Raw genomic sequence first — 14,110 nt, forward strand, 5'->3', positions numbered from 1 at the left:
CCTCCTCGGCCACGATAGCCTCGACCTGTGCCTCGACCTCGGTTGTATCCGCCACGTGATGTCCCAGGCTCAAACTTCTTGCCTTCTTGTATAGACATCTTCGCCTGTAGCATATGCTCAAGTGACGGAGCGGTCTTTTTCTTCATTCGTTGCTCGTGGACTTCCAAGCTGCTCTGCAACTGGTCGATTGACATAGTGTTGAGATCTTTTGATTCTTCGATAGCCGCAACGACGTGCTCAAATTTCGACGTCAAAGAACGAAGAATTTTCTCAATGACACGAACATCTTCGATTATCTCTCCTTGCCGTTTCATTTGATTCACAATAACTAATGTTCTTGTGAAATAGTCTGAAATGCTCTCTGTTTCAGACATGGCCAAACTTTCGAACTCACCACGTAGGATCTGCAGTCGAACTCGTATCGCCTTATCAACGCCGGTGAAAGAATTCTTCAGAATCTCCCAGGCTTGTTTTGACGTGGTGGCTGCACTTACTTTCTCGAACGTGGTTTCATCAATACCTTGATAGATATTGAACAACGCCTTCTTGTCTCGTTTCCTTGCATCTCTGAGGGCGTTCTTCTGGTTGTTCGTCAGGGCATCTTCAGCTTCTTGGGAGGCAGGTTCGGTGTAGCCGTCTTGAACAATATCCCACAACTCTTGTGATTGCAACAAGACTCGCATCTGAATACTCCAATTCCCATAATTGTGTTTCTCCAATTTGGGAATCTGGGGTTGAACCATATTCAACGTTGCCGCCATAGGTAGGATCGAGTGGCTCTAGATACCAGATTTGTTGGATATTTGACACACAAAATATAGGAACACTCAACAAGGATAAAATATGGAAGATAAGTATTGATAGGCTTCTCACAATAAGGATTACAAAAAACACTCAAACTAAAAGTGCTACAGCACTACAAATCTTCCTTTCTTCCTAACTTGAGCTACGGCTCTTCCTCTAATTCTAACTCACAATTCTAATTTTTGATTGATATTACAATTACTAACTACACACCTATTTATAGAAGTTAAAGTCGGTTATCTAAGCCGACATAGTACATCTAGTTAATTCTAGTAAGCTCCTTAATTAATTTAATATTCCCAAATGCATGCCAACTGTAATCTTCTCGAGAACTCCAGCCCTTCATGTTAATCCACTTGAATTTATCCTTTCTTGATTTCTCCACAATGTTCACCAAGCTTCCAATACTTTAATAAACTTAATATTTCTTAATTATGAAGTAATTGAGTTTAATAATTCAACAGAATCCAAACAAAACAATGACCAAGATGAAGAAGGTTCAAACGTTTTGGTTGGTTCAACTCTTGTTCCAATTCCTGCAATGTTGATACACCCATACCGATAGGTCTGGCTCCCTTGTTGATGTCGGCTATTACATTAGACCGCTTAAGCATGAGGTGCCTACAACTAGAAGTTCAACTCAGAATTTGTGGTTTGTGAAACCAATTGTTGTTCCCAAAGTTAACCAATTAGCAGTCAGTACAAGGAGAGATTCAAAGCAAAGGTATTCAAGCAACACACGGCTGCGCGATTTGATTAGATGGTCGATACTCAGTTCAAGTATCGTCGGAAATCGGTACAACAAAGACTTCGACAACAAACGGACATACTCTGTTAACATCGATATAGGTACTTTGAAAGAGGAAGGGTCGAGAGACATTCTTTGTACAGAGGAGTTAGTGACGAAGGTTTTCTTGTTACAAAGAAGGTAGGTTTCGAGGATTCGAGGTCGAATCCTTTTGAAGAGGGAGAGTATGATGTGATCCTCGTTTCATCCCGAAATTACCCACAAAAAGAGGAAACATATCTTGGCCCAAAGTCTTAAGTTGGCAAGAACAAGAAACCCTGGAGATATTGTTTGATAAATTAAGGATTTTTCTTTATATATTTGTTAAATAATTATGAAATATGCGCCTATCTGAATTAGTTAGGAGTTAACATGATTACAACTTAGGATTTTTCGTTTATGAGCCGTAGGATTTAGTTAGATTTGAAGTTGTTATTTAAATTATTTTTCTATTAGGATTAAGATTATTTTAATAGTTTTATTTTATTAGTAGTTATCTCATTAGGAGATTTGTTAGATTTTATATTCCATATTTTTGCCTATAAAAGGCGTGTAGTTTACGGAAGAAGACATGGAGGCGATTTTGATGATTAAAAGTTTAGTTTGTTTTCTTGAGTTTGACTCTTGATTTCCCTATTTCGATTACTTGTAGCAACGTTTTCGTTCTCGAAATAATTTATCGATTTATCGATTGAGCTTTCGCCCTCAATCGTGGCATCATTCATTCCATATTCACCCCATATTTCACGTCGAATTCATATCCATCCATATTGTAAAGTTGTAGGAATGTCATGGCTACAACGAGTTCTTGCAACTTCCATCCATATTACGAGGCATGTTCGCGTTATAGATGCTACAAGTCGAGGAATGCCAAGTCGGAGCCCGTCTACAACAGCCATAGCGTGTTGTATGGTCGACGAGGGTCTAATTTGTTCGGAGAGGTGTCGCGAGGTCTTGGCAAGGCAACGAGGCTCACATCATGAAGACCACCACCACCGCTAGCCAACCACCCACTGAGAAGCCTGCCTCATCAACGGCTAGGAAGGTCAAGCTGGAACGGCAGTTGGCTCCTAAGGGAGCCAGAGGAAACACTAAAACTAGACGAACCAAGTAATTTTTAATTTCTGGTTTAGTTTTATGTTTCCCATATGAGCATGCTTGTGTTTGCTTATATATATGTTATGTTTACTCTTCTCTCACTTAGCCCATTGCATGGTCTAAATGTGAGAAGTTTTTCTGTATACATGCTTATGATTGTTTACGTTGTCTTCTTCTCCCACTTAGCCCATTGCATGGTCTAAGTGTGAGAAGTTTCTATTATATAGCATGTTTTGTGTAGTTTTGGTTTTCTAGTTGTTTTTCTCACACTTAGCCCACTTCTTGGTCTAAGTGTGAGAAGTTTCTCAGTTTTCTTGTCTGATATGTTTGTGTTTTCCGTATGTTTTGTTTGCCTTCTCCCACTTAGCCCATTACTTGTTTTTCACTTCATCACATTCGCTTGAGGACAAACTAAATGAAGTGGGAGGGGGGAACAATTAATGTAGTTACTAGTTAGTGTCAACATGTGTGAGTTTGTAATATGCTAGTTGTTTAGAGCTTATGTGGTTTAAGAAAAAAAAAGTAGAGAGGCTGCCATTGATGCTTAGGGGGAAATGACATATGCTAGTAAGGACTAAAGGTAATAGGAATAACCAGTTGAGTCTAACTCTTTCGAATCATATGAACCTGCCTCATTGTAAGGGCAACCCTAGTAACACTTTTTGAGCCTAAACTGTAATAGTCCATTCTTTTGGAAATCCTAAGCGTTCATGCCATGTGAAAAAATGGATAAACTGGGGCAACTCACCAACTGGGTAGAGGGGATAGTAAAGAAGAGTTATAGCCATGATTGGCAGAAAAAAAATACATGTATAGTCTAAAAGAAGAGAGAGAGAGAGAGAGAGAAAAAAAGGGCAGGAAATTATAACCTGGCCCACACAAAAAAAAGAGAGCAAGAAGGGCATGAAATGATGTAACCTGACCCTATGAAAAGTGTTTGAGTTGTACACAGGGAGGTTGTTCTAGTTTTGTTCCTAAGTTCACGTGTCCTTATTACTTCTATATAAACTCTGAACTTAGAACCCCTAGGACTCTCACCTATGCATATTACTAGCCCTGGCCCCCATTACAACCGAAGGAAAGACCTTAAGGAACTAGTCTCTGTGAACAGAACTCAGGCATCAATGGTATGACAAAAATGAATGAGAGAATAATCCTAACAATTCTGGTGAGATTGAATGGCTGAGCAAATCCAACAGTGGAAAGGATAGAAGCAATCTTGACAAACGGACAAGCTGATTAGGCAGAAGGGGGAGGGAAAGGAATATGAGACTGTAGACAATTAGATTGACCTTAAGCTTGTGGGGACAATTGCCAGCAACATAAACCAGTTCATTCTTTTTCTTCTTGCATGATAATATGTTTTTCCCTTCCAAGAACTTTTACATGTTTACTTCTGTTTTATAATGTTTTTGAATAAGAACCATGCATTGAAACTTGCCTTCGTTCTTTCTTTTCTTTCATACTTGAGGACAAGTATGGTTTAAGTGTGAGCAATTTGATAAGACTCATTTCATGCATGTGTTCTATGATAAAAATGCACCCAATTATGTAAATCTAACGTGCAAATATGAGCCAGGTGTGTGTTAATTCCGCCATATTCAGAAAATGAACGGATCAGTTGGGCGGATGAATGGATCAAGGAATGAAGTCAAAAACTGCAGTGCTGAGTTGATCAAGTCAGAATCGAACAGAGCCAGTGGGAGTTTCCCACATAGAAGATAGAGCTAAAGACCCCACCCCAAAAGACAAGGGCAGGAACGACATTTTGAGAGGACGGTACCCTAGGGATCAGAGCCCTACGCCTCTCTATAAATAGGAAGCCAAGCGCGAGATACATCTTAGGAATTCAGTTCTCTTCTAGGGCTGAAATAGTAACTCATTTTACTTCATATTCCTGATTTCTATCACGCACACACTTGGGTTCTAGTTTAGTTTTAGTTGGGTGGTAGTTTTATATCAAATCGGAAGCTATGTAACACCGTCCCGAGAAGGGGCGAGGTTACAATCTTTAATTTCGTGTTTTGTTGCTACAATTTACTTTTGGTTGTTTGTTGCTTGTCGACTTGGTAATATTTTGGAAGCTTGAAGTTATGAATTCCATTTTTCATCGGCATGTTTAGTTCCTTTATGCATGATCTCGCTTGTTGTGAATCTGAATAGCCATTTACACTTTTCTGTCTGATTGTTTAGAATTTCTAAATGAATGGTGTTAAGATGTTCAGATCTGGTTGTCCGTAGTATCATAGAGTTGGTCTAGGTTAGTTTGTGTTGATTGAAGGTATGATAACATTTGATTTAGCTTCTGAGGTGGTAGATCTGATAACTGATTTGTAATTTCTGCATGATTATGGCTTAGATGCTTGTTTACGTAGATGCGTTTAATTCTTAGGGTAGATTTAAATTTACAAGTTCGAAAATGCTCAGATCTAATTATGCTATGTTTTCATGTTGATTCTGTGAAGAAGATGAAGTTGTTAGAAAATGTTTACTTTATCGTACGTTTTGCAGGAGACTGACATTCATCTACTTTTACTTTGTTGGCCATTTCAGGAAATTTCAGTATGAGTTGATCAATTAGAATTTAGCTTTGTTTTAGCGAACGAATCAATTTAGTTAGTTTAGTTTCCTAGTTCGTATAATCGAGTAGTTTAACTTAACCCACCCTGTAAAGCGTGGCCGCAGCCATTCCCATTTTGTCAGCAACAAATGTAGAACGCATCGTCTATGTGGGATCGATCCTTACTTCCCTTTACTAAATCTATAGTATTGTGGGTTAAGGTTTTGAAATGCCCTGAGTTTCTCCATTTGCGCACTTAAGGTTGGATTAAGTCAAGTTGATCAATTTGAATTTCCATTGGATCCACTCACCGGCATTCCCAGGTAAAAGACATACATTGGCCAGCTGAATTAGTTAGACAATCTAACTTGAACGGTCCACAATGACAAGAGAAACATAAATCAGAGCAAGCAAATTTCAAATGTGTGAGTTAGATTTTTTTTGAGTTTGTCTGTAGGGATGGGCAATTGCGCGGGTGGCGGTGGGCAGCGATAGGTGGGGCGGTGGGTAGTGGGCAGAGTTGCGTGCACAGAGGCGAGGACATCTCATCGATTCAAATTTTATTTTGATTTCATTTTTATTGGATTTCGTTAATTAATAATTTCTGAATTAATGGAATTGGGTGATCCAGGGATTAATTGATGAGCTTTGTAATCAACACATAAATATATTTTGAATTTTCAACATTACCAAAAATAATTAACATAATCATTGCTATGTAATTAATGAAATTAGTTGGTGATTACGATTTTATTGATGTTTACTGCTTAATAAAATGAATAGGGTTATATTTTTTAATGCTTTTTATTTTTAACATTTTCACCATTAAATAAGCTTTATTTAATATTTAATTTAAAACCCTTGATAATATAATAGTAGTACACTTTAATCTTATCAACCAAACACCATATTAAAATTATCTTAGATATAATCCAAGCAACCAAACAATAGTATAGAATTCAATACTAAATTAGTCTTAGACAAGACCCATCTTAAATTATTCCATATTATATCTCACTACTAATTAATCTATCGAACCGAACGGCACCTAAGTGAATTATAATAATAAATTGGCAAAATAGGAGAGGAAGATAAAAAGATAAAGTAGATGATAGAAAATGGATCAAGAATGAGAGATTACCTTTTCATTTTATTTTATTAGACTTTTTTTGTGTATATAAAGACAAAGACGAGCACTTGGCTCCTACTCAGATGGTTCGACTCCATGTCCCTGTCATGACCTCCATTTGGTGGAGTGAATGTGTGGTATCTTCTTAGAAAACATATCCACAACAATAAAAAGACTATCATTCTCCATGTGAGAGGTGAGCAATTCTAGCACAAAATTCATTGACACATACCAATGGGTGTACTTGTGTATGCAAAGATGTGTATAGACCAAAATTGTTAGACTTCGACTTAGGTTGCCTGTACTCGATGTACGATGCGCACAGTTTCTCAACATACTTTTCATATTGAACTAATAAAAATGCTCACATAAGATTTCATACATCTTAACAACCCCAAAATGGCACATCAAGCCACTAGGATGTGGCACTATAACAAGCAATTCCCTCAAAGAACACGAGGCACATACATGCTTATATTTAATGTGATTTTGTTTATAGCTCTACAATCCATGCATGTGCACTGAGAATTATACCATTTTTGGCGTAAATATTAACAACATGACACAAGGTGATAGAAATTTATGAACCAAACTTTTGGCAAGAAGTTCCTTGACTTGCCTTTGAAGTTTCCGAGTCTTTTTCGGGGTTGGATTGTATGCGACTCAATTTAGAAGTGACTATCCCTATACGAAATCAATTTTGTGCTCTATGCCTCAGAATTGCGTTAATTCACTTCGTAACTCTTCTGGAAATACTTCCTAAAATAGATAGAGCATAATTTTAAGGGACAAACTAAAATGAAAATAGTTTTTATTTTTAAGGGACAAAAGAAATATGGATTTTGAGTGGAAAAATGAAATTTCAGTATTAGGAGTTGTAAATTTTAATTTTGTAAAAGAAAATATAATCAAATTCAAATTTATCTTTTGAGATAAATCATCAGCTACTCCCTCCGTCCGCCATTAGGAGTCTCATTTATGAGCGGCACGGGTTTTAAGTAATGTTAAGAAAAGTGGGTGGAAAAAAAGTTAGTGGAATAGGGGTTCCACTTGTATATATTAGTTTTAAATGAAATGTGAGTGGAATGCGTTGTGGAAGGTGGGACCCTATTACCATTTATGGTAAAAGTGAACCGGGACTCCTATTCGCGGACGGACTAAAATGAAAAAAACGGGACTCCTATTCGCGGACAGAGGGAGTACAACTAGGCATGCACAAACCGAACCGGACCGCCGGTTAACCGGCGGTTCGGAACCGCCGGTTCATGAACCGGAACCGAAACCGGCGGCGGCGGTTCGAACCGGCTGGCGGTTCAGCGGTTCAAGCGAGCCAGTTCAGGTTTGAAATACCACAAACCGTAACCGGCGGTTCACCGGTTCAAATCGCATGTTCAATAAAATTTTAAATTTTTTTTATTATTTTTAAAATCAATTTTTATATATAAAAATCAATTTTCACAAATAAATAAATAAATACAATAATTTCATAATAGCCCATATTTATTTGTGGGGCCTATGATTCTAAGAAACCATTCTTGGTTGTTTCCCCTTTATAGAGACATCCTTGAATATTTTGTGTTTCATTTTCGATGTGGCACAAAATATGTTGAATTATTTTCTCTTATAAGTACATGTTTAGATCATTCATTCATCTTTTTCCAATGTGGGATACAAAACTTTCATTTGTTTTCTACTTTTCTTTATTTTTTACTACATTTTATTATTCACTAACTTTATCTTTTTTTTTGTAATGATTAATTTTTTAAGACAAATTTATAGATAATAATATAATCAAATAGAATAGTTCAATTAAATTTGAATGTTGCATGTTGCTCATAATTTCTATATTTTTAGAATATGGATGTGTTCAAATAATAGTAATAATTGGATATAAATGTGCTCACTTTTAAGAATTCTAAGAAACAATTTTTGGTTGTTTCTCTTTTATAGAGACATCCTTGAATATTTTTTTGTTTCACTTTCAATGTGGGACAAAATATGTTGAAATATTTTCTTTTATAACTACATGTTTAGATCATTCATTCATCTTTTTCCAATGTGGGATACAAAACTTTTATTGTTTTCTACTTTTCTTTATTTTTTACTACATTTTATTATTCACTAACTTTATCTTTATTTTTGTTATGATTCTTTTTCTAGGACAAATTTATAGATAATAATAGCATCAACTAGAATAGTTTAATTAAATTTGAATGTTGTATGTTACTAATAATTTGTACTCCCTCCGTTCCCTCATAGTTGAGTCATTTTTCCATTTCAGAAAGTTCCCTCATAGTTGAGTCATTTCCATATATAGTAACTTTTTACTCTCTCTTACTTTATTCTCTTTTACTTTATTCTCTCTACTTTATTCATTTTCTACTTTATTCTCTCTACCTTTTCTCTCTGCTACTTTTTTTATCTATTTATTTAACACACTCAACATCCCTTTCTTAAACTCCGTGCCGAAAAGTTTTGCCTCAACTATGAGGGAACGGAGGGAGTATATTTATAGAATGTGGACGTGTTCAAATAATTGGATTTAAATGTAAGTATGTTGTTAATTTTTCTCAATATATTGATAAAAATGTGAAAAAAAATAACAATTAATATAATTGGTATAATAATGATAAAAATAGATAACTAAAGAATGATTTGTTTAGTGGTATAATATAGTTTATATATTAGTAGTAGACTAATAGTATGATTTTGTATAATAGTTGTTATTCTAATAGATGTAGTATAATTTATATAAATAAAATTATTATTTGTGAATATATTCTTGATAGATAAGAATAAATAATTATTGAGTAATATGATTTGTATATAGATAAATAATTATTCATATTATAGTTATCACTAGATTAATACAATTTGTATAATAATTATTCTCTTAATGTGTATAAATTATAATGGTATTTATTAGTTAATATACACATAAACTTATACACAAACAAATCGATAATGATAAAGAATTAAAGAATAATACTTTATGTAATTATATTTGTTGTTAAGTTATAATAATAGAAGATAGTTAAGATATAAACTAATATAAACAAAGATGATGGAGATGTATCATGCAGTTATAAATAAGGAGTTTTATCCCACATTGAAAGAAAGAGCAACACATCCAAGACATGTAGCTATAAAAGAGAATCATCCAATACACTCTCTTTCAACCCAAAAGCTTAAGTCCAACATTAAGTGTAAATTGTAACTTATAAGTTGTGACTTGTAGTCTTGTTGAAATAAATACTAGAACGAGAAGAAGTGCAAAAAAAAAATTTACGAACCGCCGAATCGGCCCGGAACCGGCGGTTCAGGTAAAAAACCGGCGGTTTTGAACCGCCTCGTGAACCGGCGATTTTTTGAACCGGAACCGCTAGGACCCTTGGCGGGCCGATTCCGGTTCATGGGAATGATGAACCGTGAACCGCCGGTTCATGAACCGGAACCGACGGTTTACAACCCGTGTGCATGCATAAGTACAACATTTGCATTAGTCAACTAAAGATTTTTGGAACCACAAGGAACATGAGATATTAGTTACTATAGTGCCACAAGGGCGGCGCGAGTGCTCCTTGCCGCCCATTGCGGGATTGTGGGTGAGAAATGTATTGTCTCTGTTCAATACAGAGAAGGAGTTTGAGACATGGGCAAAGCCATCGTACTCAAGATAGGGAAAGTGCCCCTTCTCAATTATCTTAACCTACACTATTTAATTGTTCAATTTTGAAAAATTTCATGTATTTGATCATTCTTAAATTCTCAAATTTTTCTCATATATAATTCGGTCCCCTTTCATTTATATTCCTGGCTCCATCCCCAATTTGGGGGAAGGGGTTTCGTCATTCTTAAATTCTCAAATTTTTCTCATATATAATTTGGTCCCCTTTCATTTATATTCCTGGCTCCATCCCTAATTTGGGGGTACCCTTTCATTTATATTCCTGGCTCCATCCCTAATTTGGGGGGAGGGGTTTCGTAGGGAGGAAGAGGAAGAGGAAGAGGAAGAAGAGGAGAAGAATTTGGGATGGGGGATTTTCAAATTTTGAATTATTGTTATTATTATTATTATATGAATGTTGAATAAAAAAATAACATAAATTTTTGTTTTAGGTAGAATTTGTTGGATTTGTAGTTTTTACTTATTAATTTTAATAAAGTGATTTGTTATTTATACTGTTATAAATTTTTATTTTATAATTATTTGAAGTTAATAAGTAGTATTCTCTCCGTTCCGCCATAAGTGAGACACTTTTTTTTGTGCACAAAATTTAATGAATAGATATTTAAATAGTTAAAATGGAGAGAGTAAAGTATGAAAAAGAGAGGAAAGTCGAGGAGTGGAACGAAAAAAAGTAAGTGGGAAAATAAAGTAAAAGAGATGATTTTTTGTTTAAAAGGAAATTAGCTCACTTATGATGGGACGGAGGGAGCAATATTTTACAATTGTAATTGGAAATGTAAGGGTAGATGAATAACACATTGTAGGAAATAGGGGGATAATAGGAGTTATGATATATGATGCAGAAAAAAAAGAAATAATGATATGGAGATGAAGAACATGACTTCTGGGATAGGAAAAGGCATCCATTGCCTATGCTTTTAACTTTTAAGGATGTCGTTCTTGATAAATTATGCATGAAAAAGTGGGTGGCATCTTATCTTGAGACGAGTCACTATTCAAATTCATATTTATATATCACACCTGATACTTACCAAAATAAGTAATTTTCCTTCAAGAAACGGGAAAAAGCATTTAATTAACGGTACAACTATAGTTGCTTATGCCTTTAAAATTAACTTACATTGCAAATATCCATATAATAAAGAAAACATGTGGTTGGTTGGTTTGTTGAAATGTCTCGTCCATCACCATACCAGAAAACCCCTCTACGGCTCTAGCAAATGACCTTAACTCTATTTATATGTAATAAAAATGATGTAATAACAATAATAATATAATATTTATAAGATATTAGTACAATCAATTATACTCTAATGTAGTGTGCATAATTGCAGGATGATAACCGAATTTTTTCAATAGAAGTCTAGTACATTTGATTTATGTTAGCAATAGCACACCTTCAGCCCAACTAAGATGACTTTGTACTTTTTTTTTTCATTTGTCCTAATTAAAATCTCACATTTCTATTTTTGAAAACTTTCTTTCTCCCATCAATGAACTAAACCATTCTCTCTCCCCCCCTCTCTCTCTCTCTCTCCCCTATTAAATAATTCAACTCTCTTTATATCCCCATTTACTAAAATTTATATCCACATTTTCTCTCTTCAATTAATCACATTAACTAACAACTATTAATACCTCGAACCGATTAAGAAATGTGTCATCTTAACTGAAACGGAGAGAGTATATGATTTGGGGGTAAAATTTGCAGAATTTATCGAGAGCAAAATCGGAAAACAACAAAAACTTGTAAGAGTATCTTAAAAATATGTAAATTTTCCCAAAAGAAAAAAGTAAATTTCAATAAATTTTCAGCCTCCCTATCCAGATGTACACTGTTCATACAAAATTTCTGAAAATAAGAGACCATAAAAGGGAATCAAATTCCCTACTTTTTTTACCCTTTCACTGTAAAGTACTAGTAGTACAAACTAATAAAGAAAATAAAAGAAACAAGAAAGGGCCCCAAATTCCAAATTTAATCTGCTTAAAGAGATACTCCTATTAGGGTAAGAAGGGACACAACAAGCATTGATGAACTGCTGAGTCTCACACTAGCACTATGGCCGGTGTCGCCCGAACCGGCACTTCCTGTTGGGGCCAAGCTCCCGCTGGGGAAAGTGATGTTGCCACCACCAGTGGTCGGAGTCGCAGTGCCGCCACCGGTGCTGCACAGTTTTGAACAAAATGGGTGAATATTATTATTAGATGACAGTGTCAAGTGCAAGTACATGTGAGTTTGTCTAGCAGTAAAGTGGTAATGCTTAAAATCAATGGTATCGGATTCGAGGCCATCTGGCATTATTGTTAATTTGCCTATAATAAAATGTGCATAACCACACCTAATTGAATATAATAAAACATTATTGTCATTTGCCAATAATAAAATGTGCATAACCACACCTAATTGAATGGAGTATAATAAAGGAATCTATAGATGATGTTTTGCTGAGGATGGTACAATATTAGTACAAGACAAGCTCACATAAATCCAATTTACTCTTTATTCTATGGATTATATTCTTCAACATCAGAGACAGCTCATAAAATAAAATTAATTCTATATACATTTTTCACTATTCTGTGTGCTGATTTCATCTCCCCATAAAGCATCTTTTTTCTACTCTAAAAAATGAAAAACCTACTCCTATTTTCTTAATTTGAGTAGAAGCTTCTAGATATTGTTCTGGTACGACAATTACACATTCTTATTCTGGTTTATATAATCATGGCAAACAGTAAATCCATTTAATGTATGAGTAGTTAAGTGAATGATGACATTTATGGGTACAAAATTAAATATAATTAAATTCCACCTCACGAAACATGCTGTTTTTCTCAATAAATAATCATTAACTATTCTTTTCCTAAATCAAAACCTTCTACTTTCAACAATTAAAGCTTGAGCAGACATTCAAAATTGAAACAACAAATTCTGTAAAAACTGGTTTCTTAAAAGGAAAAAAGTGAAGATCAAACCTTGGGCTAGCCTGGTAAACACATGCAGAGGGCACACCTACAAACATTAGAATTTTTTTTTAAATGAAATAACTAAAAGAAAAAAAAATTAAATGAAGATGAAAATTGAGAAGTTAGTTACCTGTGGGGCCAGTTTGGGAAAGAGTAGCACTCCCTTGAAAATCACAGGTTGCACCAAGCTGAGATCTCCTCTGAAAATAGCTGTTAACTGCATAACTGCAGTGATCCTTGACAGTGTTAGGATTGTAACAAGCCCCATTTTGAAGGATTGCTGAGCAATCAGCTCCGTTTCCGCATGCGTAATCGATGTTTTTCTGCAGCACGGTGTCGCTCACCCCTGCCTTGCACAGGCAGTAGGCCGCATCTGCAACAGAGAGAGTCAAATATCATCTTCATCATCCAAGAAAAGTTGAAGATGAATGAGAATTTAATTAGTTTTTAGACCTGAAGGGGCAGCCACCGCTAAGGCTAACAAAATCACAAAGCTCAACATGAAATCAGCCATGATTATGACTCCAACAAAGTGAAGAGAGATGTAAGAAAAGGAATATAGGTCAAGAATCTTGATTTTTGGTTGATTCTTGAACCAAATACAAGACAGGGGGAGAAAGAGATGTCATGTAATGGTATGTATTGTACACACACATATATATATATATATATATATATATATATATATATATATATATATATACTAATTCCGTACTTAAAAATAGTCTTACCTGTTGATAACATCAATTTCGATATAAAATTAATAAGGTAATAAACAAAAACATGGTTGAAGTGTTGTTAATAGAAAATACTTGTCTTAATAATGAGAAAATAATTACTACTACTATTATAAATAAATAGAAATGAATTAATACTCTTTCCGTCTCACAAAAAATTTTAATTAGGAGATTTTGTTTGTGTGTTAAGTGGAAAGGGAAAATATTAATATTTTTATTATTATGAGATGGATAAACTAAAACGAAAAGTGAGATAATTTTTATGGAACGGAGGATTACAGTATATATGCGTGAATTTGGAGTCAGCATTTAAAATCCGGTTAAAAAGAGTCAT

The 14,110-nt window shown here is 34.8% G+C and overlaps 1 protein-coding gene across 1 annotated transcript; it reads right to left on the reverse strand.

Moving 5' to 3' along the window:
• Nucleotides 1-11,844: 11,844 nt before the first annotated feature.
• Nucleotides 11,845-13,674, reverse strand: LOC121757309 (PLASMODESMATA CALLOSE-BINDING PROTEIN 2-like). Its single transcript, XM_042152847.1, has 4 exons — nt 13,493-13,674; nt 13,170-13,412; nt 13,049-13,085; nt 11,845-12,237 (listed from the first exon to the last, which is right to left on the reverse strand). Exons 1-4 carry the CDS (start codon nt 13,551-13,553, stop codon nt 12,057-12,059), a joined length of 522 nt encoding a protein of 173 aa, XP_042008781.1. The 5' UTR covers nt 13,554-13,674; the 3' UTR covers nt 11,845-12,056.
• Nucleotides 13,675-14,110: the final 436 nt, after the last annotated feature.

Source organism: Salvia splendens, chromosome 12 (genome assembly GCF_004379255.2).
Source record: "Salvia splendens isolate huo1 chromosome 12, SspV2, whole genome shotgun sequence".
In the NCBI taxonomy this organism is placed as follows: Eukaryota; Viridiplantae; Streptophyta; class Magnoliopsida; order Lamiales; family Lamiaceae; genus Salvia; species Salvia splendens.